This window comes from Engystomops pustulosus, chromosome 7 (assembly GCF_040894005.1).
Source record: "Engystomops pustulosus chromosome 7, aEngPut4.maternal, whole genome shotgun sequence".
In the NCBI taxonomy this organism is placed as follows: Eukaryota; Metazoa; Chordata; class Amphibia; order Anura; family Leptodactylidae; genus Engystomops; species Engystomops pustulosus.
Window position 1 is genome coordinate 42682641 of NC_092417.1, and position 24199 is coordinate 42706839.

Sequence of the window (24199 nt, forward strand, 5' to 3'; positions counted from 1 at the left end):
CCCCAAACAGCACTTTTGTATAAGATCAAGTGTAGTAGCGTTCTTATAAGTTTAGGATATGGCGGGTGAGGGGAATGTAAACAGATGCGCAAGAAGCGCTGAAATAATATCCCTAAATGGTAAAAGTTTGCAAGTATATTTTGTGGATTACACAGCAGGGTGGCGACAAAGTTAACAACTTTGATGTGGAATCCATGAAAACAACCCAAATTTCTGCCTGACACACCTCGTTTGATAAAGGGACGATGTATGGAGGCAGCTATATGGACGACTTTTGGAGGTAGCAATGGAGACAACGTGTGGAGGCTGCTATGGAGACAATTTAATTTGGATAGTGCCTGTATGTGGCAGTCCCAAACATTTTTCAAACCAGAGGAGCAGGTAGGTGGCCCTCCAGTAAAATGGGATAGATTGAGTGCCTGTATGTGGCAGTCCCAAAAATTGTTCAAACCAGAGGAGCAGGTAGGTGGCCCTCCAGTAAAATGGAATAGATTGAGTGCCTGTATGTGGCAGTCCCAAAAATTGTTCAAACCAGAGGAGCAGGTAGGTGGCCCTGCAGTAAAATGGAATAGATTGAGTGCCTGTATGTGGCAGTCCCAAAAATGTTTCAAACCAGAGGAGCAGGTAGGTGGCCCTCCAGTAAAATGGGATAGATTGAGTGCCTGTATGTGGCAGTCCCAAAAATGTTTCAAACCAGAGGAGCAGGTAGGTGGCCCTCCAGTAAAATGGGATAGATTGAGTGCCTGTATGTGGCAGTCCCAAAAATGTTTCAAACCAGAGGAGCAGGTAGGTGGCCCTCCAGTAAAATGGAATAGATTGAGTGCCTGTATGTGGCAGTCCCAAAAATTCTTCAAACCAGAGGAGCAGGTAGGTGGCCCTCCAGTAAAATGGAATAGATTGAGTGCCTGTATGTGGCAGTCCCAAAAATTGTTCAAACCAGAGGAGCAGGTAGGTGGCCCTGCAGTAAAATGGAATAGATTGAGTGCCTGTATGTGGCAGTCCCAAAAATGTTTCAAACCAGAGGAGCAGGTAGGTGGCCCTCCAGTAAAATGGAATAGATTGAGTGCCTGTATGTGGCAGTCCCAAAAATTCTTCAAACCAGAGGAGCAGGTAGGTGGCCCTCCAGTAAAATGGAATAGATTGAGTGCCTGTATGTGGCAGTCCCAAAAATTCTTCAAACCAGAGGAGCAGGTAGGTGGCCCTCCAGTAAAATGGAATAGATTGAGTGCCTGTATGTGGCAGTCCCAAAAATTCTTCAAACCAGAGGAGCAGGTAGGTGGCCCTCCAGTAAAATGGAATAGATTGAGTGCCTGTATGTGGCAGTCCCAAAAATTGTTCAAACCAGAGGACCGGGTAGGTGGCCCTCCAGAAAAATGGAATAGATTGAGTGCCTGTATGTGGCACTCACAAAAATTGTTTCAAACAGAGGACCGGGTAGGTGGCCCTCCAGAAAAATTAAATGCATGAAGTATAGCAAGAGCCAGTGGGCCCTGTCAAAAAATAGCCATTTTCCTCTGCTTTACTGTACAAAGAGGAGGAGAAGGAGGAAAATGAGGAGGAGGAGGAGGAGTGGATCAATTATTCAGGTTGAGCTTCCTTCACCTGGTGGAGATTGGAAATTCTGAGAAATCCAGCCTTTATTCATTTTAATAAGCGTCAGCCTGTCAGCGCTGTCAGTCGACAGGCGTGTACGCTTATCGGTGATGATGCCACCAGCTGCACTGAAAACCCGCTCGGACAAGACGCTAGCGGCAGGGCAGGCAAGAACCTCCAAGGCGTACAGCGCCAGTTCGTGCCACATGTCCAGCTTTGAAACCCAGTAGTTGTAGGGAGCTGTGTGATCATTTAGGACGATGGTATGGTCAGCTACGTACTCCCTCACCATCTTTCTGTAAAGATCAGCCCTACTCTGCCGAGACTGGGGACAGGTGACAGTGTCTTGCTGGGGTGACATAAAGCTGGCAAAAGCCTTGTAAAGCGTACCCTTGCCAGTGCTGGACAAGCTGCCTGCTCGCCTACTCTCCCTCGCTACTTGTCCCGCAGAACTACGCACTCTGCCGCTAGCGCTGTCAGAAGGGAAATACTGTTTCAGCTTGTGCACCAGGGCCTGCTGGTATTCATGCATTCTCACACTCCTTTCCTCTGCAGGGATGAGAGTGGAAAGATTTTGCTTGTACCGTGGGTCCAGGAGAGTGAACACCCAGTAATCGGTGCTGGAATAAATTCTTTGAACGCGAGGGTCACGGGATAGGCAGCCTAGCATGAAATCTGCCATATGCGCCAGAGTACCAACGCGTAAGAATTCACTCCCCTCACTGGCCTGACTGTCCATTTCCTCCTCCTCCAACTCCTCCAACTCCTCTTCTTCTGCCCATACACGCTGAACAGTGAAGGACTCAACAATGGTCCCCTCTTGTGTCTCGCCAACATTCTCCTCCTCTTCCTCCTCATCCTCCTCCACCTCCACCTCCTCCGATATGCGCTGAGAAACAGACCTCAGGGTGCTTTGGCTATCAACAAGGGAATATTCTTCCCCCGTCTCTTGTGACGAGCGCAAAGCTTCCGACTTCATGCTGACCAGAGAGTTTTTCAACAGGCCAAGCAGCGGGATGGTGAGGCTGATGATGGCGGCATCGCCACTGACCATCTGTGTTGACTCCTCAAAGTTACTCAGCACCTGACAGATATCAGACATCCACGTCCACTCCTCATTGTAGACTTGAGGAAGCTGACTGACCTGACTACCAGTTCTGGTGGAAGTTGACATCTGGCAGTCTACAATCGCTCTGCGCTGCTGGTAAACTCTGGATAACATGGTCAGTGTTGAATTCCACCTCGTGGGCACGTCGCACAACAGTCGGTGAGCGGGCAGTTGGAGGCGGCGCTGCGCTGCCCTGAGAGTGGCAGCATCTGGGCTGGACTTCCTGAAATGCGCACAGATGCGGCGCACCTTCGTGAGCAAATCAGACAGATTGGGGTATGTCTTGAGGAAACGCTGCACTATCAGATTTAACACATGGGCCAGGCATGGCACATGTGTCAGTCTGCCGAGTTGCAGAGCCGCCACCAGGTTACGGCCGTTGTCACACACAACCATTCCCGGCTTGAGGTTCAGCGGTGCCAGCCACAGATCAGTCTGCGCCGTGATGCCCTGTAATAGCTCTTGGGCGGTGTGCCTTTTGTCGCCTAGGCTCAGCAGTTTGAGCACCGCCTGCTGTCGCTTAGCGACGGCACTGCTGCTGTGCCTAGAGCTACCGACTGATGGCGCCGTGCCCACGGATGGTAGTTCGGAGGAGGAGGTGGAGGAGGGGTGGGAGGAGGAGGAGGCATAGTAGGCCTGAAACACCTGGACCGAGGTAGGCCCCGCAATCCTCGGCGTCGGCAGTATATGAGCAGCCCCAGGGTCAGTCTCGGTCCCAGCCTCCACCAAGTTAACCCAATGTGCCGTCAGCGATATATAGTGGCCCTGCCCGGCAGCACTCGTCCACGTGTCCGTGGTCAGGTGGACCTTGTCAGAAACGGCGTTGGTCAGGGCACGGATGATGTTGTCTGACACGTGCTGGTGCAGGGCTGGGACGGCACATCGGGAAAAGTAGTGGCGGCTGGGGACCGAATACCGAGGGGCGGCCGCCGCCATGAGGTTGCGAAAGGCCTCGGTCTCTACTAGCCTATAGGGCAGCATCTCCAGGCTAAGCAATCTGGAGATGTGCACATTAAGGGCTTGGGCGTGCGGGTGGGTTGCACTATATTTGCGTTTCCGCTCCAGCGTCTGGGGTATGGAGAGCTGAACGCTGGTGGATGCTGTGGAGGATCGTGGAGGCGACGATGGGGTTTTTGTGGCAGGGTCCTGGGCAGGGGGCTGACTAGCAGCTGACACAGGGGAAGGAGCAGTGGTGTGCACGGCCGGAGGTGAACGGGCTTGTTGCCACTGAGTGGGGTGCTTAGCATTCATATGCCTGCGCATACTGGTGGTAGTTAAGCTAGTAGTGGTGGAACCCCTGCTGAGCCTGGTTTGGCAAATGTTGCACACCACAGTCCGTCGGTCATCCGGTGTTTCCTTAAAGAACCTCCACACTTCTGAAGATCTAGCCCTCGCCGCAAGAGCCCTCACCACGGGAGCTTCACTAGTTGACAGTGGCGCTGATGCACCAGCTCTGGCCCTGCCTCTCCGTCTGGCCCCACCACTGCCTCTTCCAACCTGTTCAGGTCGAGGACTCTCCTCCGTCTCAGAAGCACTGTGTTCACCCGGCCTCTCAACCCAGCTTGGGTCTGTCACCTCATCATCCTCCGATCCCTCAGTCTGCTCCCCCCTCGAACTTCCTGCCCTGACAACAACTTCCCCACTGTCTGACAACCGTGTCTCCTCATCGTCGGACACCTCTTTACACACTTCCACTACGTCAAGAAGGTCATCATCACCCACAGACTGTGACTGGTGGAAAACCTGGGCATCGGAAAATTGCTCAGCAGCAACCGGACAAGTGGTTTGTGACTGTGGGAAGGGTCCAGAAAACAGTTCCTCAGAGTATGCCGGTTCAAATGGCAAATTTTCCTGGGAGGGGGCAGACTGGGGGGGAGGAGGCTGAGGTGCAGGAGCTGGAGGAGTGGGGATTTCGGTGACATGGGTGGACTGCGTGGAAGACTGACTGGTGGTGGACAAATTGCTCGAAGCATTGTCAGCAATCCACGACATCACCTGTTCGCACTGTTCTGGCCTCAACAGTGCTCTACCACGAGTCCCAGTAACTTCAGACATGAACCTAGGGAGTGTAGCTCTGCGGCGTTCCCCTGCTCCCTCATCAGCAGGTGGTGTCTCACCCCGCCCAGGACCACGGCCTCTGACCCCTGCAGTAGTTGGACGCCCACGTCCCCGCCCTCGTCCTCTACCCCTAGCCCTGGGGTTAAACATTTTTAAAATGAGAGTTATAACTTTTTTTTTTTTTTTACTTTTTTTTTTTTTTTTTGTGTGTTTTTTTGTGTTTTTTGTTTTTTTTTGTGTTTTTTGTTTTTTTTTGAGTTTTTAGAACCAAACAATCCTATCCTATTGCTATGGCTTTTTTCTAGCCAAGTATCAAAGGAAGCACACTACTATGCCAGATGAGATGACACTGAGTTATTGCCTAATAGAAATCCAACCCCTACTGAATTTTGCCACTTCAGCCTTTGCTATGGATATGTGCGCCACTAAGCGCAGAACACAGCGGTCGCAAGTCTCACTACAAATTGCTCAGAATTGGCAAGTACATGCACTGCAGAAACTACAGCCACCAGCAGATCAACCAGAAATCAAATATATAGAACGCTACTGTAGGCTTCAAGAAGCTATTTGTATTCTCCTATGGCTATTTTCTAGCCAAGTATCAAAGGAAGCACACTACTATGCCAGATGAGATGACACTGAGTTATTGCCTAATAGAAATCCAACCCCTACTGAATTTTCCCACTTCAGCCTTTGCTATGGATATGTGCGCCACTAAGCGCAGAACACAGCGGTCGCAAGTCTCACTACAAATTGCTCAGAATTGGCAAGTACATGCACTGCAGAAACTACAGCCACCAGCAGATCAACCAGAAATCAAATATATAGAACGCTACTGTAGGCTTCAAGAAGCTATTTGTATTCTCCTATGGCTATTTTCTAGCCAAGTATCAAAGGAAGCACACTACTATGCCAGATGAGATGACACTGAGTTATTGCCTAATAGAAATCCAACCCCTACTGAATTTTGCCACTTCAGCCTTTGCTATGGATATGTGCGCCACTAAGCGCAGAACACAGCGGTCGCAAGTCTCACTACAAATTGCTCAGAATTGGCAAGTACATGCACTGCAGAAACTAAAGCCACCAGCAGATCAACCAGAAATCAAATATATAGAACGCTACTGTAGGCTTCAAGAAGCTGTTTGTATTCTCCTATGGCTATTTTCTAGCCAAGTATCAAAGGAAGCACACTACTATGCCAGATGAGATGACACTGAGTTATTGCCTAATAGAAATCCAACCCCTACTGAATTTTCCCACTTCGGTCTTTGCTATGGATATGTGTGCCACTAAGAGCTAAACACAACGGTAGCAAGTCCCCCTGCTAATTCCTCACAAAATGGTAAAAGATGCAAATTAAAATAAAAAAAGTAGAACGTTATTGTAGCCCTAAGAAGGGCTGTTGGGTTCTTTGAGAATCACTCCTGCCTAACAGTAAGCTAATAGAACACCCTAACGCTTTCCCTGACCAGCAGCAGCTCTCTCCCTAGCGGCATCCAGAGACAGAATGATCCGAGCAGCGCGGCCAGCGGCTAGTCTATCCCAGGGTCACCTGATCTGGCCAGCCAACCACTGCTATCGACGTGTAAGGGTACCACGTCATGCTGGGTGGAGTGCAGAGTCTCCTGGCTTGTGATTGGCTCTGTTTCTGGCCGCCAAAAAGCAAAACGGCGGGAGCTGCCATTTTCTCGAGCGGGCAAAGTATTCGTCCGAGCAACGAGCAGTTTCGAGTACCCTAATGCTCGACCGAGCATCAAGCTCGGACGAGCATGTTCGCTCATCTCTAATGTTCTCCTAATGTTGCAACAATCTGCTTTGAGATATAGAATCTTCATGTGTTGATCTGAAAGATCTTGTACTTTACCTTTTTATAGAGAAATCCTTTAGTTTCTACTTCCTGGCTCCCACAAGACTTTATAGTCAAAGAGGAAGAAACCTGCTGGGCCTTGCTTTGATTGAAACTTTATTGTACTGTCCTTGGCAGCCAAATAAAAGACATATCCATAGTAACATACAATACAAACGAGAAGTGATGGAGATTTAATGCATTACGGGTTGGGACAATTACATCACACAATATAAGCTCTAACAAATAAGACAATTATTGTTTCCTGTTATAAAAAATGTTTTCTATACAACTAGCTTTATTATCAATCACATTGTAGACTATCATCGGATTGCCCCTGCAGCTAAAAGGGGCTTTTAGAAAAAATGTATTGAAATATGTTAAAAAAATTTACATTTATAATTAAAACTAGATTTAGGGTTTTTTTCCTAATAAATTTTGTATTAGATAAATCTGTGACATCATCTATTGTCAGTAGTGATGTAATGATGGGTCAGTGTTATCAATATAGAGGTCATTATACAGAGGGGGGAGGAGATAAGCTGTGACATCATCTATTGTCAGTAGTGATGTAATGATGGGTCAGTGTTATCTATATAGAGGTCATTGTACAGAGAAGGGGAGGAGATAAGCTGTGACATCATCTATTGTCAGTAGTGATGTAATGATGGGTCAGTGCTATCTATATAGAGGTCATTGTACAGGGAGGAGGAGGAGATAAGCTGTGACATCATCTATTGTCAGCAGTGATGTAATGATCGGTCAGTGTTATCTATGTAGAGGTCATTGTACAGGGAGGGGCGGAGATAAGCTGTGACATCATCTATTGTCAGTAGTGATGTAATGATGGGTCAGTGTTATCAATATAGAGGTCATTGTACAGGGAGGGGGAGGAGATAAGCTGTGACATCATCTATTGTCAGTAGTGATGTAATGATGGGTCAGTGTTATCAATATAGAGGTCATTGTGCAGAGGGGGAGGAGATAAGCTGTGACATCATCTAGTGTCAGTAGTGATGTAATGATGAGTCAGTGTTATCTATATAAAGGTCATTGTACAGGGTGGAGGAGGAGATAAGCTGTGACATCATCTATTGTCAGTAGTGATGTAATGATGGGCCAGTGTTATCTGTATAGAGGTCATTGTACAGGGAGGGGGAGGACATAAGCTGTGACATCATCTATTGTCAGTAGTGATGTAATGATGGGTCAGTGTTATCTATATAGAGGTCATTGTACAGCGAGGGGGAGGAGATAAGCTGTGACATCATCTATTGTCAGTAGTGATGTAATGATGGGTCAGTGTTATCTATATAGAGGTCATTGTACAGGGAGGGGGAGGAGATAAGCTGTGACATCATCTATTGTCAATAGGGATGTAATGATGGGTCAGTGTTATCTATATAAAGGTCATCGTACAGGGAGGGGGAGGAGATAAGCTGTGACATCATCCATTGTCACTAATGATGTAATGATGGATCAGTGTTACCTATATAGAGGCCATTGTACAGGGAGGGGGAGGAGATAAGCTGTGACATCATCTATTGTCAGTAGTGATGTAATGATGGGTCAGTGTTATCTATATAGAGGTCATTGTACAGCGAGGGGGAGGAGATAAGCTGTGACATCATCTATTGTCAGTAGTGATGTAATGATGGGTCAGTGTTATCTATATAGAGGCCATTGTACAGAGGGGGAGGAGATAAGCTGTGACATCATCTATTGTCAGTAGTGATGTAATGATGAGTCAGTGTTATCTATATAGAGGTCATTGTACAGGGAGGGGGAGGAGATAAGCTGTGACATCATCTATTGTCAGTAGTGATGTAATGATGGGTCATTGCTATCTATATAGAGGTCATTGTACAGGGAGGGGGAGGAGATAAGCTGTGACATCATCTATTGTCAGTAATGATGTAATGATGGGTCAGTGTTATCTATATAGAGGTCATTGTACAGGGAGGGGGAGGACATAAGCTGTGACATCATCTATTGTCAGTAGTGATGTAATGATGGGTCAGTGTTATCTATATAGAGGTCATCGTACAGGGAGGGGGAGGAGATAAGCTGTGACTTCATCCATTGTCACTAATGATGTAATGATGGATCAGTGTTACCTATATAGAGGTCATTGTACAGGGAGGGGGAGGAGATAAGCTGTGACCTCATCTATTGTCAGTAGTGATGTAATGATGGGTCAGTGTTATCTATATAGAGGTCATTGTACAGGGAGAGGGAGGAGATGAGCTGTGATATCCTCTATTGTCAGTAGTGATGTAATGATGGGTCAGTGTTATCTATATAGAGGCCATTGTACAGAGGGGGAGGAGATAAGCTGTGACATCATTTATTGTCAGTAGTGATGTAATGATGGTCAGTATTATCTATATAGAGGTCATTGTACAGGGAGGGGGAGGAGATAAGCTGTGACATCATCTATTGTCAGTAGTGATGTAATGATGGGTCAGTGTTATCTGTATAGAGGTCATTGTACAGGGAGGAGATAAGCTGTGACATCATCTATTGTCAGTAGTGATGTAATGATGGGTCAGTGTTATCTGTATAGAGGTAATTGTACAGGGAGGGGGAGGAGATAAGCTGTGACATCATCTATTGTCAGTAGTGATGTAATGATGGGTCAGTGTTATCTATATAGAGGACATTGTACAGGGAGGAGGAGGAGATAAGCTGTGACATCATCTATTGTCAGTAGTGATGTAATGATGGGTCAGTGTTATCTATATGGAGGTCTTTGTACAGGGAGGGGGAGGAGATAAGCTGTGACATCATCTATTGTCAATAATGATGTAATGATGGATCAGTGTTACCTATATAGAGGTCATGGTACTGGGAGGGAGAGGAGATAAGCTGTGACATCATCTATTGTCAGTAGTGATGTAATGATGGGTCAGTGTTATCTGTATAGAGGTCATTGTACAGGGAGGGGGAGGAGATAAGCTGTGACATCATCTATTGTCAGTAGTGATGTAATGATGGGTCAGTGTTATCTGTATAGAGGTCATTGTACAGGGAGGGGGGAGGAGATAAGCTGTGACATCATCTATTGTCAGTAGTGATGTAATGATGGGTCAGTGTTATCTATATAGAGGTCATTGTACAGCGAGGGGGAGGAGATAAGCTGTGACATCATCTATTGTTAGTAGTTTTTTGAGAGAAAATAATCAATTTTCCTTCTAGCCGGAGCTCCAGAGTTCTTCTAATTCTTCTCCTATAGTGTTAGATATCCATTCAATGAAATCCAGCATTAGCAATGACAGATACTTCTGATTAAACTATGCCTCAGTTCAGACCAGCACCACCGTGCTTGTTCCCCTTTCGTCTCTTAATTGATTCTTGTCAGACGATATTGCTGCGAGAAACATACAGGCAGATCGTGTAGTGTGTTTCAATAGGTTAAGAATTTATTAAAAAACATACTCATAAACATAAGTAAAATTGTGCATCAAAATTAATAGCGGGACGCTAGCTCAACCAAGCTGCCCGACCCAGGGTTTCGCCTCCAGGGCTCACAAACTAAAGCCCAACCCCTGGGACTACACAGATGATTCTGTCAGGGTGCAAGGTAGTAAGTTATAACACACAATTATATTGTAATGCAAATGCTTAGAGAAAGCAGAAATACATATTTGCAATGCAGCTGTACTGGGCTTATGTAACCTGTCTTTAGTGAAAATGAGGTCCCTGGTGACGATTTCCCTTTAACTAGCCCGGCAAAGTATAGGGAAGCTGTCTGCAGTGTGGAGTGCCTAGAAACATTAATAGTAGTAATCCTGAGAAGTCTGTTGTTTGCCCAATTCTCCAATAGGAAAACAAGTATAAAGAGCGTTCCTCTGGATCAGTAATTGAATAATAAGCTATGTGGTGCGGACAATGGGGGAAGTTGTTTAAAAATAGGAAACTATTCTAATTAAAATGGAAAACCATTGTACAAGATGGATAGACGGTCACATGTTCAAGAAAATTATTGCTTCCCCTACCTAGGATCCAAATACCTAGAGGCAACTTATTATTAGACCTTATTTGTCTTCTGTATGCCAACATAATACAGTATAAAAAGTTACTCTGACCGGAGCTCCAAAGTTTTTCCTTTTTCCTTCCAGTAAGCAAATCGGCAAGTTCTCATCCAAAATTCCAGTTAGAATAAGCCACTATTCAGACGAGCACCGCTACGTTTTTATCCTCCTTCGTTCACACTACTCGTTATAGCAGATCGCTGGAAGAAATTTACATGTAGATAGCGTAGTACGTTCTATAAAATATACTCACAAACACATAGTTTAAAATGCGCATATAAAAATCTCAAGTTGGGAAGCCAGCATCACATGACCGCCGACCGTGGGTTTTGCCAAACACAGCTTCTTCCCGGACATTCATACAGTATATACAGTACATTCTACTGTTCATATACCGTAACATTCATTTTGTCTGATTTGTTTTGGTAAAACAAATATTATACATAGTAATTTAGTATCTTTAATATAATCATGTACATGTGTTCTTCTTTTAGGGGCTGACATTGTCCAGTGGCTCATGAAGAACCTCAATATTGAAGACCCCGGTAAAGATTTTTTTTTCCTTTTATATCACATATATTTTATTTCTTGCTTGTCTTACTTTATGCAGTGGGTTGCATACTGTATGGTATTTTATCATGTTTTATTCCTATGTTAAATGTGTTTCATGTTAGTTGTACTGTTTTGTTATATTTTTGTATTCCTGTTATTTTTGCATGCAGTTATTTAAAGGGAACATGTTACCAGATTTTACCCCATTAGCCCTTTTAGGACGCAGCCAGTTTATAGTTTAGGCTCAGTCCTATTTTTAGTAATCTGTCATGCGCCGCTTTATATTATTATAACTTTGGAACACTTTAACTTATTAAAGTGATTTTTAAATAGTTTGTTTATCGCATGTTGTAAAAAAAAAATAGCAACATCTAAGAAAAATTCGCCATTTTCAAAATTCTAAATGATCTTGTTTTCAGTCATATGGTTTTACCACCAAATTAGTTACTAAATAACCATAAATTCCCATATGTCTGCTTTTTGTTTTCATGACAGGACTTTAGAGGCATTTACTATGGACATCCCATAGGAGGTTGCCATAGCGATGTTCGCCCTCGGTAATGCTACAGGGGGCGCCAATTGGGAATGCAATCTCCCTGCAAGCATTTAAATAGCGCAGTAGCATTGAGCTCTGACCATGGGTGTTACAGGGGGATGTCAGCTGTAAATTCCAGCAGACACTCCGTGTTTTCTGATGACAGCTCAGCTCCGGTGAAGAGCTGAATCAACATCGGATCCATGACATAGTATTACAGCATGGAGTGCTTTCTGTCACGCTCCAAGCCGTAATAGTACGTCAAGGAACTACTAGCCTCCTCAGGTTGGAGTGTCTTTTCTACAATTCCCTCATTTATGTGGAATCTTACCATTTACCTATAATACAATCACCTCCAAAACCATGTGAAAATATGAGCAGAGAAGAGTTGTGTGTTGTGTGAGATGAGTCAAGTTTAGAGGTTGCAGGGAAAGTGTCATTTCAGATGCCCCTATCTATGGTTCTCTAGTACATACAAACATTTTGCTGATGTCATATTAAAGATCAGTACCTTATCTTTCGAAGTTATGTTTTTTTAAACTACAGAACTAGAAAAACAGATAATTTAAAAAAAATGGAATTGGATTTTTATCTGCAGGTCACATTTTCAACAATGTCTCCAGCAATGCCCACAAGCCTGACATGATCTAAAAGATGAGATTCCTTTTTTTTAAAGGACATCTACCACCAGGATGAAGGATTGTACACCAAGCACACTGACATACTGGTCTGCGCCCCTCTGTCAGGCTTTGCTCTTCTTGTAGCTTCTTATGCCCTTGTTTTTAAGGAAAAAAGGCTTTAAAAATTATACAAATGAGTCCCGGGTTCATTTGCATAATCGCAACTTTTTTTTTTCATAAAAAACATGTCCTAATTAGCTAAAAGAGCAGAGCCTGACAGAGGGGCCACACACCATTCCTTCATCCTGGCGGTAGATGTCCTTTAATATCTAGTGCAGTAGAACAGACAATAAAGCCGTCTGAAGTGACACTCTTCCTGCAGCTTCTAAACTTGATTCATCTCAATATGACGCTTTTCTGCTTATTTTCAGATGACTTTGGATGATATTTTTTTTAATTGTAAACAGGTGAGATTTTACATAAAAGCAGGAATTCTTGAAAGGACATTTCATACCCTAACTGAGGGGGCTAGTGGGGTAAAATCTAGTGACAGGTTCCCTTTAAGCTTTTAATATGTATGTATGTATGTATGTATGTATATATATATATATATATATATATATATATATATATATATATATATGTATATATATATATATATATATACCGTATATGTATATATATATAGTTGTTATTTTGAAACACTAGAATGTAAATAGAACATTAATGGATGAAAGATTTCATTTGTGTTATTGAGCAAAGGATTTTATGACACAGAACTAACATGCCAGTAGAAGCTGTCATGCCATAGCCAGAAAGTGGCTGATTAAGTTGAGATGAAACTTTATCAATGACAACTGAATTTGATGCATATAAAGAGGAAATTATCTGGTGCAACAAGCATCTCCCCTCAGGGATCCCCAACAGCTCAAGAAAGGATAGTCATCTTGATTGAGTATATGAAGCAGTGGTTTCCTCAAGCACTGGATGAGTTGAACTGTCCCCGGGGGACGATACAATGTTCAGGTGGATGTGTTCTCTTGACGCTGTTGTAATTATCTTCAAAAAAATTGTAATTTTAAAAAATGTCTTCACTTCTTTTAATATTGCATTCAGAACAGGACATGGACTGCCTGCAGCTTGTGACCAAATCATGGGCAGGGTTTTTAATAGCTTGATAATTTGCTGCATCATTTTGCCAGTAAAAGTACATCCATTAATAAACATTTTAATGAACGTGTGGTTTTGCTGCTTAATCTGAACTATTAATGCTTTGCCAGTGTACCATAGCACATACTTGTATAATACCATTACCCCTTTTCATTCCAATCAAACATTAATTGGTTGAAAAAAATCAATTTGTAGTTGATCTTAAATTATATTCAAGTAGACTGAAGAATGTTAGGTTAGGTTATAGAGCCACTCCCCTCTTCCTACATGGAATGTCACTTAAAGGGAAACTGTCACCACATTTTTACAAATACAGCTAGGGACAGGTTCCCACAGAACCCTTCTTTTAGCTAAAAATTGTTTCTCTTACATCCCCATAAATCAACTTTATTTTACCTTACATCAGAGGGGGCATGTCCTGCTAGGTCGGCCCCTCCCATCTTCTCCTAACTGCACTGTATATCCCATGCCTCTTCTCAGCATTCAGCACTGAATGTCATGCACCATGGTTATGTCATCTAAGGTATATAGCCCTCCACACACACCTTTAATTCCCCCTTGTCTTTGACTTTTCATCTATGTTAAAAAAAAATATGCATAGCTTATATACCAAGGCACCTAATTTTACCACAAAAAACTGTGAAAACTTGACTCAAGTATAAGCCTAGGGTTTGAAATGTAGTTGTTAGTTTTTAATCAAATGTCCTGCAGCCTCCTCTCATCAATGAAAGGTCCATCAGCCTCCCCTCATCAATGAAATGTCCAGCAGCCTCCCCTCGTCAATGAAATGTCCAGCAGCATCCTCCTCTCAATAATGAAATGTCCAGCAGCATCCTCCTCTCAATAATGAAATGTCCTGCAGCTTCCCCTCATCAATGAAATGCCCAGCAGCAGCCTCCCCTCATCAATGAAATGTCCAGCAGCATCCTCCCCTCAATAATAAAATGTCCAGGAGAAGACTCCCCTCACTGAAGCTGTAGCTTCATATTTCATGAAAATGGTGCAGAACTTGTGTGAATGTGAATATATTTGATAAGTTGTTTAATATCATCTCTCCAATATATAACAAAAATGTACACAACATAGCCAACCCCTTTAAAAGAAACAGGTCTGGTATATTGGGGCCACTAAACCACCATCATGACTTCATAACCCTGAGGGTCCTAAACACATGGAACTTACCACTGCCTATTGCCCCATCAGAGAGAAAACTGTGTGGAGAGTTGGCATCTGGTGAGATGGGTGCATGTGCACTATGTATGCTCTGGATACAGGACAGCTGCTCGGTGAAGAGAATTCTTCTAACCTCTTCTTCCCCACACTTATCCGCATGCACCAAAGACATTTGTTGATCCTTCTCACCGGTCCCACACCAGTTTTCCAACTGGTTTTCTCTCCAACGTTGGAGACAGTATACTCCAACTGTATAAAGGTATACTACCTTTTTAGGGGTCCAAAACTGCCTGACAGGTTCCCCACTTTTTTTAATCTGGATTCCTTTAAGCACCAGAGTCAGGATGCTGGAAGATTCTGCTTTGTCACATATCTGCAGCTGAAAGCCTCAACCGGAGCGCACTGAATCATGTCGCTTTAGCAGAGGACGTCATCCCCTGTTAGATGATTCTAAAAATACACAACAAGACTGCTCTTTGGAGTGTTATTCCCTTCATTTTGTCTGCTTTCAGCTGGCTCTAGAAGGCTTTTCATATATCTGGCAGGTGTTTTGCGAGGATCCCAATGTGTACCTTGAAGCAGTATGCAATGTTGTCACTGCACAAAACGAATTGTGGGGCAAATTAAATTGTCACAGATGAGCACAATTACTATTATTTATTTTACATAGTTACATTTCACAACTCAAGTTCAATGTGCCAAATTTACCATGCCTACTTTTCCAGCCCCTTTCTAAATTCTAAATGTCACAATATTTTTCATGAATAAGCCCAAATAGTAATTATTCTGTGAGTCTAAAATTTTGTGTAAAGCTTGATATTTCTAACCATAATTTCTTTGTGTGTTCTCTTAAAGGGGTTGGTCACTAATAGGAAAGTTTACCGGGGTAAGCACAAGATCCTAATTGGGTCACCCATATTGTACGGAACCCAGTAAAGCCTTGAAGTTGCTGGTGGGATTCGCAGATTACATTTCCGGCAGGAGACCTAGGGACTTCTTGTGTCCTACTGTTTCGCCCCCCAACCCCCGGGATAATTACTTCTTTATCAGTGGTTGGAAGGGTGTACCATAGACATCTGCATGCTCCTTCAACCACTTATATGGGAGTGGCAGGGCATGTGACTCACAGCTTCCATTAGCACCGGCATAAGTACAAAATGGGGACCCTATTAAGGTCTTGTACTTACCCTGGTAAAATTTCTAATTAGTGGCCAACAGCCTTTAATGCAGTAATGTAGAGTAAAGTATGGCTTGTAGACTTTGGTGTGGTAAAGGCCACCAGAATCGGGAGCATTACCAAACCCAGTTGTGTATTAGGAATGCCATGTGCCCTAGGCTGTATGAAATTTGTGTGCCCCACTGCTCAATTTATTTTAATGGTTTGACATTTACTGCCTACATATGGTACCAAAGCTTCTTGGGAAAGGAGGGGTATTCCTTTTGTCAGATTTCAGTTCTGAAGTCCTGGAATAGATCTTATATATATATATATATATATATATATATATATATATATTTGTCAAGAGCTGCCCTATAGAAGCCTCGGGCCTCGGGCCCCGCTGCCTATATTATAATTCACTCTTGATCAAACCTATAACAGGACCACTTAAAGCTGTAAAAAAGAGAGCAGACATGATGGGACACATTTACTAACAGCAGTGCAAACTGCAATAAATGCAGTTTAGCTGTGTAGTGTGCAGAGGGCGCCATATTCAGGATTTGTGATGCACTTTCTTCATGAATCTGGCGCCCCCTGCACTGCCCCGACAGAGCGCACCAACTTTTTTTTGGTGCACCTTTGACATAGGGCGTGCGACACAATGCATGTTAAATCTGGTGCACGGTCCAACTAAGCAGCGGAACGCCCCTTAATTTGTGTCATTATGCCGAGTGCAGACGCACCACGAAAGGGTCACGTATGACACAATAGTGGTGCAGACACTTAAATACATGTATAAGCAGTATGCATCCAAAAGAAAGTGTAAAGTCTGTCGCAAAGACCTTAGTAAATGTGCCCCATTGTCTAAAGAATCTCACTGGTCAATGAATAAAGAATCAACATTTTTTTTCTTCATACAAAATATTGCACAGTCATCGGTTTTATGAAAAATCAATCTTTGAAATGAATCTTGGCACAACCTGTGATTGGAATAAAGTCATTGGTTTGCCATTAGTCTGCTGTGATTGTAGATACACATGTGTCTATAGGATACTAGTCTTCTCTACTCATGAATCATGTCTGTATGTTATGGATTGCTCCCAGGGGTCTATGTTGTTTTATAGATTTCTTCAGTTAAAAGTACCATTAAATGTACCATAATGCATTCCTCTCCAATTGTCATCACTCTGCCTTCAAGCTAAGTGTACAAAATGAGCCATCTCTCCACAAATCAAGGTGCACACGCCTAACACAGAATATATAGGGTTTTCTGTTTTTGTGAAAGAGTCTGGAGGTGCAGTTATGTTGGTTGTAGCATCGTCCTGCATGTTTGGTTTGTACAGTGTATTTTTGTGATGATCTAGAGAGTCAATAGTACCCTGACTAGTATTCAAAGTCTTCATTGCTAGTTTCATATTAAACCCTGGTGGACCCTGGATTTCTCCAGGGGCAGGACAGTACCCACTTCAATGTAGCCCAAGTATGAAGACAGTTTCTGAATGACAAAGTTAAAGTAGGAGATTTATCATAATTGTCTGCGGTAAAACTGTTGTAGTTGCCCAGACGCTTCTGATAAATCTCCATTGCTATTGACTCTCATTCCAGACCTGAAACCATTTGAGAACCGTATAAATCAGTGCACTCAATGCCACTAAACAGCACCACAGGAGATATCTTATGCCTCAGGTCTAAAAGAATATACAGCAAGATGCAGTCATTTGATTGGGAGCAATTGGAGCTACCTTTAAATTCTTATTTTACTTTATTTTAGGCCTCAATGGACAATGGTCAATGTGCCGTTTGTGGTCCGCAAACAACAGAGCACGTTGCATTGTTTGCAGGCCATAAGACATCACTGGTTGACCGCCACTTGCCCCATTGATGTCCATTTAAATGCCCACCACAATTCCAGGCAGGAATAAGACCTGCCCCACTGCATAATGACCAAGCACAATAGACCTCAATGGGTCTCTGCCATCTCTGCTCACGGCCCCCAAATACAGCTGTGTGCATGAGGCCTTAGTTGAGATAAAGCCCTTGGTAAAAGTTTCCTGTGACCACTCATATGTTGCCTTGTTCTTAATGAATTACACAATTGATATTGGAATCAAGATCTGATGACTTAAAGGGGTTGTTCAGGCATTAAAAAATATATATAACTGGCCTGTGGGGGGGCTGTAATAAAAAATAAAACCTTTTCGTAACCTTAATATGGTAGCATTGAAAACATCATCAAAAGTTGCAAAAAATGACACCACCCACAGCTCCGTACAACGAAGTATGAAAAAGTTATTAGCACCAGAAAATGGCAAAATAAAGAATTTTTTTATGAAACCTATATAAATTTGGCATCCCAGTGATCATACCGACCCAAAGAATACATGTCATTTGGGGCGCACAGTGAAACCCATAAAATCCAAGCCTACAAGAAAACAGCGCAGATGCATTTTTTCACCAATTTCACAGCATTTGGAATTTTTTTCCCGCTTTCCAGTGCACGACATGGAATATTAAATACAGTCACTATGAAGTGCAATTTTTTACGCAGCTCTCTAAATGGAAAAATAAAAAAAGTTGTGGATTTTTGAAGGTGTGGAGTGAAAAATGAAAAAGGGACTGGTCGTTAAGGTGTTAAAAAGACGTCTATATCGGGTCTTGTGAGAAAGAGCCATTATATAGACATTGGGGCTCATTTACTTACCCGGTCCAGTCGCGATCCCGTGGCGCATTGTCCGGCGAGGATTCGGGTTCTGCCGGGATTCACTAAGGTCGTGTGCCCGATATCCAGCAGGTGTCGCTGCTGTGCCGAGGTCCGCCGGAATTCACCTTCTTCTTCCTAGTGCATGTAAGTGCTGATCTTGCGACACATTTAGTTTTTTAAATTCCGTGTTTTTTCTGATTCCGTCGGGTAGTCCGACGGCCACGCCCCCCGATTTCTGTCTCGTAAAAGCCGGGGCTTTCGAAATTGCGCCAAAATTTGATCGTGTGAGCCGAAATCTCACCGGAATTTGCCGCAAAACGGAAAAATTTGGGAAACCTGACGGGAATGCGGCCGCGGAGCCCTTAGCAAATGAGCCCCAATGACCTACATAGTACCCACAACCCCAGAGCCAAATTAAAGGCTGTGATTTGGGGTTTGGGTTCAGGGAAATGCAAATAGTTGGTTGATTGACTGCTGAGTTGGAATAATTGTCCTTTTTTAAAGCACTCTAAAGGACTGCACTCTGATAGGCTGCTATATTGCAGGGCCAGTTTTAGTACAATTAGCATTTCCAGCATCGTACAGCAATACTTTAAAGGACTAGTGTTATTACTTTTTGCATTTTTAGCATTTTACTGCAAAATATTACAGGACTGGTGTTAGTAGTATTCGCAGCTACAGCATCATACAGCAATATCTTAAAGGACCAGTGTTAGTACTAGTTGCAGTTTGAGCATCATACAGCAATATCATAGAAGACCAGTGTAAGTACTATTTGCATTTCCAGCAACATACAGCAATCTCTTAAAGGAGCAGTTTTAGTACTATTTCAGTACTATCAGTCTTAGAACTATTTGCATCAGTGTTACTTTACAGTACAGACTGTCCCCGGGTTACGTACAAGATAGGTTCCATAGGTTTGTTCTTAAGTTGAATTTGTATGTAAGTCGAAAACTGTATATTTTATAATTGTAGATCCAGACAAAACATTTTTTTGCCCCTGTGACAGTTTCAAAATTTTTTGCTCTAATTGGACCAATAATTATCAATAAAGCTTCATTACAGACACTTTACAACTGATCATTGCACTGGGACTATAGTAAAGCATCCAGAGAGCTTCACCAGAGGTCACAGTGGTCCCTCTGTAACTAGGGGTCGTCTATGAGTTGGGTGTTCTTAAGTGGGGGACCGTCTGTACTAATCTTAGTAGTATTTGCATCAAAGTCAGACAAATAACTGTTGAAGGGGCTTTAGAAAATGTGGGGCAGTGAGAGGAAGGGTTTGTAGTTTTCCTATTGCTTCTCTATGACAATAACTGGGTCTGAACACGTAGAGCACCTTTTACCTCAATGACAATGAATTTTTTAAATAATTTTATTGTTATAATTTCTTTGTTTTTACAACATTTTTCTTAGTGCAACTACCCTGTTACCTTTAAATTCAGGTCCTCATTTACTTCAAGGGGGTTCATGTTTGGGGTGAAGTCCGGGTCCCAAACCTACTTTTTTCACTTTGTGTGGTTGAACATGATGAATTTGAATTTCGACCAACTCGCTAATAATTAACGATCAGTGAATATAGAAGGTTTTGCTTGAAGAATAATAATGTAATTCCACTTCCAATTTAATGCAGTGACTTAATATCACATATACGGAAACAATTATGCTTTGTTGTTTTTTTGCAGTGGAAGCAATACATTTAGGAAGCCTTATAGCAGCCCAAGGTTACATCTTCCCCATATCAGATCATGTCCTTACACTGAAGGACGATGGAACCTTTTACCGTTTTCAGGTAAGTGACTGCTGAATGTTGTATCTAGTAATAAACTGCCATATATACCCCTCTCTATCCTCTATATCAGTGATGGCTAACCTATGGCACTGGTGCCAGAGGTGGCACTCAGAGCCCTTTCTGTGGGCACTCAGGCCATCACCAGAGATGACTCCAGGTATCTTCCTGCAGTCCCAGACAGCCCAGGACTTGCTGTGCACAGAGCTATTTTAAAGTGACAGCTGTACCTGGGACTATTTCCTGCTTTATTGGTATCCTCAGGGTGTCCTCAATGAAAACTATGACAAAGAAGGGAGTATAAATCACAAATTAAATTTCTGTGTTGGCACTTTGCGATAAATAGGCGGGTCTTTGTTATAGTTTGGGCACTCGGCCTCTAAAAGGTTTGTCATCACTGCTCTATATGCTACAGGGTTGATACATCTATATATCTTACAATTACACTATACAGGATGAGTGGTAAAGTTGAGTATTTGTGAACTAAATCCCAAACGTGATGAATTGGTTAAAGTATTGGCATTTTTTTAACAATTGCTTCTTATCTTGCAACCGGGCCCCTTACGACTGAATAAGGATTATGTACTATATAGAAATTACCCCTTGGTAACTTTTTCTCATTTGTTTAATTGTCTATACAGTAGGCTGACCCAAAACTGTAAAAATAAATGGATCTTGATACAGAATATGATGGCGCTATATAAATAAAGATTATTATTACTGTATTTTTTGGACTATAAGGCGCACTAAAAATCCTTAGGTGCGCCTAAGGATGCGCCTTATAGTCCAGTGCGCCTTATATATGAACAGACTTACAGACAACAGCTGCCTTGAACAGTGCACAGGTCTGCCACCTGCTGGTCATTCAACCTTATACTCCGGTGCGCCTTATATATGAACCTAGACGTTTTAGCAGGCATTTATTGATGGTGCGCCTTATACTCTGGTGCGCCTTATAGTCAGAAAAATACTGTATATTATCTTTTTTACCACACCTTTAACGTATACAGTTAACGTGAAGGGATTTTCATTACGTTATCGACTGACCAGGTTACAGTAGATCCGCTTCGATGGATTTGAATAGTAGAAGTACTGCAGTGACCCATCTGGGTTACTTCACTGAGAACTTAGTTGTGTGCTTTCCACGATTGCCAATACCTGGCTACTGTTGGTGCTGGGTGTCCGACCTCCATCAGATATTAATGACCTGTGGAAAGAAAAAGTACGATAATTTTAATCCAGAAAAACCTGGTGCACCCGCTACACAAAACAGTCACTTGAGACACTTCTTAAACATCTGCAAAAGAAATTTACACCTAAAAGAATAAGTAAAGTCCAACAGAAAAGTGGCGCCTTTAGTAAATGTGCCCCATTAGCTACTTACCTTGTCTGGAATTTCTTCATCTCTAGATCAAAACATCTTGTATCCTGGAGAGGAGACCTCGGATTTGATATGTGCCTCTCCATACCAAGACAACATTGTTATTATCCCTTAAAGTCCTCATTAAGAAGAACACTAAATGCACACCTACCCTTTAATGGGACAAGTAAAGTCTAGCTTTGTATTCCCTAATGTTATCCGGATGCTTATTTAGTCATTATGATTAAATCACAGAAGCCAAATAGTTGCTTTCTTAAGCTTTTACAAGTAATGCGTCCATGAATTATTAGCAGTTGTCTGCACATTTCATAGACGAGCATTAATATTCAAGCATTGCACTGTCAAGCCTCATCTAATTAGCCTGCGAGTAAGCAGGGGTCAGACAAGGGCAGCATCCTTCTCAATAACCCGAGCGTCTGTCACACCATGCAATCCCCGGCATTCTCTACCCCCTAGGACTGGGGTTTTGTGCTCATTTTTATTTATTCATACACATTTTAAGGTTACTGGAAATCTATAGACGCCTTTCACTAGACATGACAATGCAGAGACAGTATACAATGTATTCCCCACACAGAAATACTTCATCCTTTATTTCCACAATACGCTTGGTAGTAAGATATTTGTAATGTAGTGAGAACTTACTAGAAATCAGTCCATAGTCGTGTTACTGTCACTTCTGTCTTCAGTGACAATATTATGATATGTTTCATAGCAGGTTCATTAAGTACGGAATAGAAGTGAGATGATGTAGCAACAGGTGAAGTCATGGAAATCTATGGAAATGTATATTATCATTCATAGTTTATACGATTGAAAAAAGACACTTGTCCATCAAGTTCAAGCAAGCAAGGGAAGGGATTGGATGAGGAAGGGATTTAGGGGAAACAATTCTATATAGCATAACCTTCCTTTTTGGGAAAATATGTGTCTTTGTGTAATAGGCTCCATTCACACTTTAACTCCATTCTTTTTTTTAAGCCCCTGTCCCTTTAATGCAGTTTAAAACTACACCTTTCTTTCCATGTGTTATCATTGCTGCTTAATAATAAAGTGCATATGGGTAACCATAAAATATAGTGTCATGTCACATTAGATTGGCACTACCTATTGGGGCACATTTATTTACCCGGTCCTGTGTGATCCCCGTTTCGCAATGTCCCCCAGAATGCACATCTGCCGCGAAGATCGTGCGCCCGATTTCCTGCTTGTGTCGCTTCCCCGCCAAGGTCAGCCGGAGTTCACCTTCTTCTTCCCGGTGCATATAAGTGCTTGTCTTGCAACACAAATTTAAATGTTAAATCCCGCACTTAATCCGATGGCCCGCCCTCCGATTTCTGTCACATGAAATCCGGCGCCAATGCGCCAAAATCCAATTCTAAATGCGGTCCACGGACCCTAAGTAAATGAACCCCATTGTCTTTTTTTAGGTAGCTATCTTGCCTTTGACTAGTAAATGTTCATGGCAAGTAATCCCTTAAAGGTTGTATTCCCATGAAGACAAGATTCTTAAATATACTCAGGATAACAAAATAACACATTCTCTAATTATTACCTGTTATTAACTGTTATTCACTGTTATTAACAAAAATACAGCATTTCACAGATATAATCCAACCTGTCTCTATCAGTCCTGGTGTATACAATTTCGGCTGCCCCTGGACCCGACCAGGAATTTTTTGACTTTATGGTCGGGAGGACTGTCCTCCAGCCTCCTCCTCCTGTCCTCCAGCCTCCTCCAGCATACTCCTGTCCTCCAGCCTTCTCCTCCTGTCCTCCAGCCTACTCCTCCTATCCTCCAGCCCCCTGTCCTCTATCCCCCTCCTGTCCTTCAGCCTCCTCCTCCTGTCCTTCAGCCTCCTCCATCCTCCTCCTGTCCTCCAGTCCAGGAGCCACGCCACGGCCAAAAAAACCTTGACATCGGTTTCACCCTGCGGCTTCGTCAGCCTGGGTGAGGCGGGGGGAACCCAGGACATTCTCCCAGCTGCCTGTGACAGCGGGACAGAGCCCAAAAACCGGAATTGTCCCGTCAAATCCAGGACTGTTAGGAGGTATGCATAGAGTGCTCCAAACCATTCTACTCCACCTGCAACCTACAATCTATAGGGACTTGGAATAGTTTTTTTTACTTATGCCACAATATTCTTCTAGGGAGGGTGGCTGTTACCACTTATCCTGCCTACACAAAAAAGTCTGCTTTCTGTCTGCCCTTCTGTGGAGGGGCAGGACCGCTACCACCAGATCTGGGTTGTTTATGACCCATTTATTCAGCTTAAACGCAAATACGATGATAGTTGAAAAGACTGCAAACCACAAGCAGGAATAGAACCTGCTATGAGTTTTACCACTCATGCAGTCAATGAAAAGGAAATGGACCAAATCATACCGATGGGCAAAGGGCTATAGGCCTCCACAAGCAAGGTGCACTTGCAACCCAAACCTCTAAACACATAAATGAGTTCAGCATGTCAGTTCATT

General features: G+C 43.0%; 1 protein-coding gene across 4 annotated transcripts in view; it reads left to right on the top strand.

Moving 5' to 3' along the window:
- Positions 1 to 24199, top strand: part of RGS6 (regulator of G protein signaling 6) — a 262469-nt gene that overhangs the window by 192881 nt on the left and 45389 nt on the right. For all 4 annotated transcript variants that reach the window (XM_072115611.1, XM_072115613.1, XM_072115612.1 and 1 more), the window contains 2 exons: positions 11137 to 11187; positions 20237 to 20343. In XM_072115611.1, coding sequence (XP_071971712.1) covers positions 11137 to 11187; positions 20237 to 20343 — 158 coding nt within the window. The remainder of the gene's footprint in view (positions 1 to 11136; positions 11188 to 20236; positions 20344 to 24199) is intronic.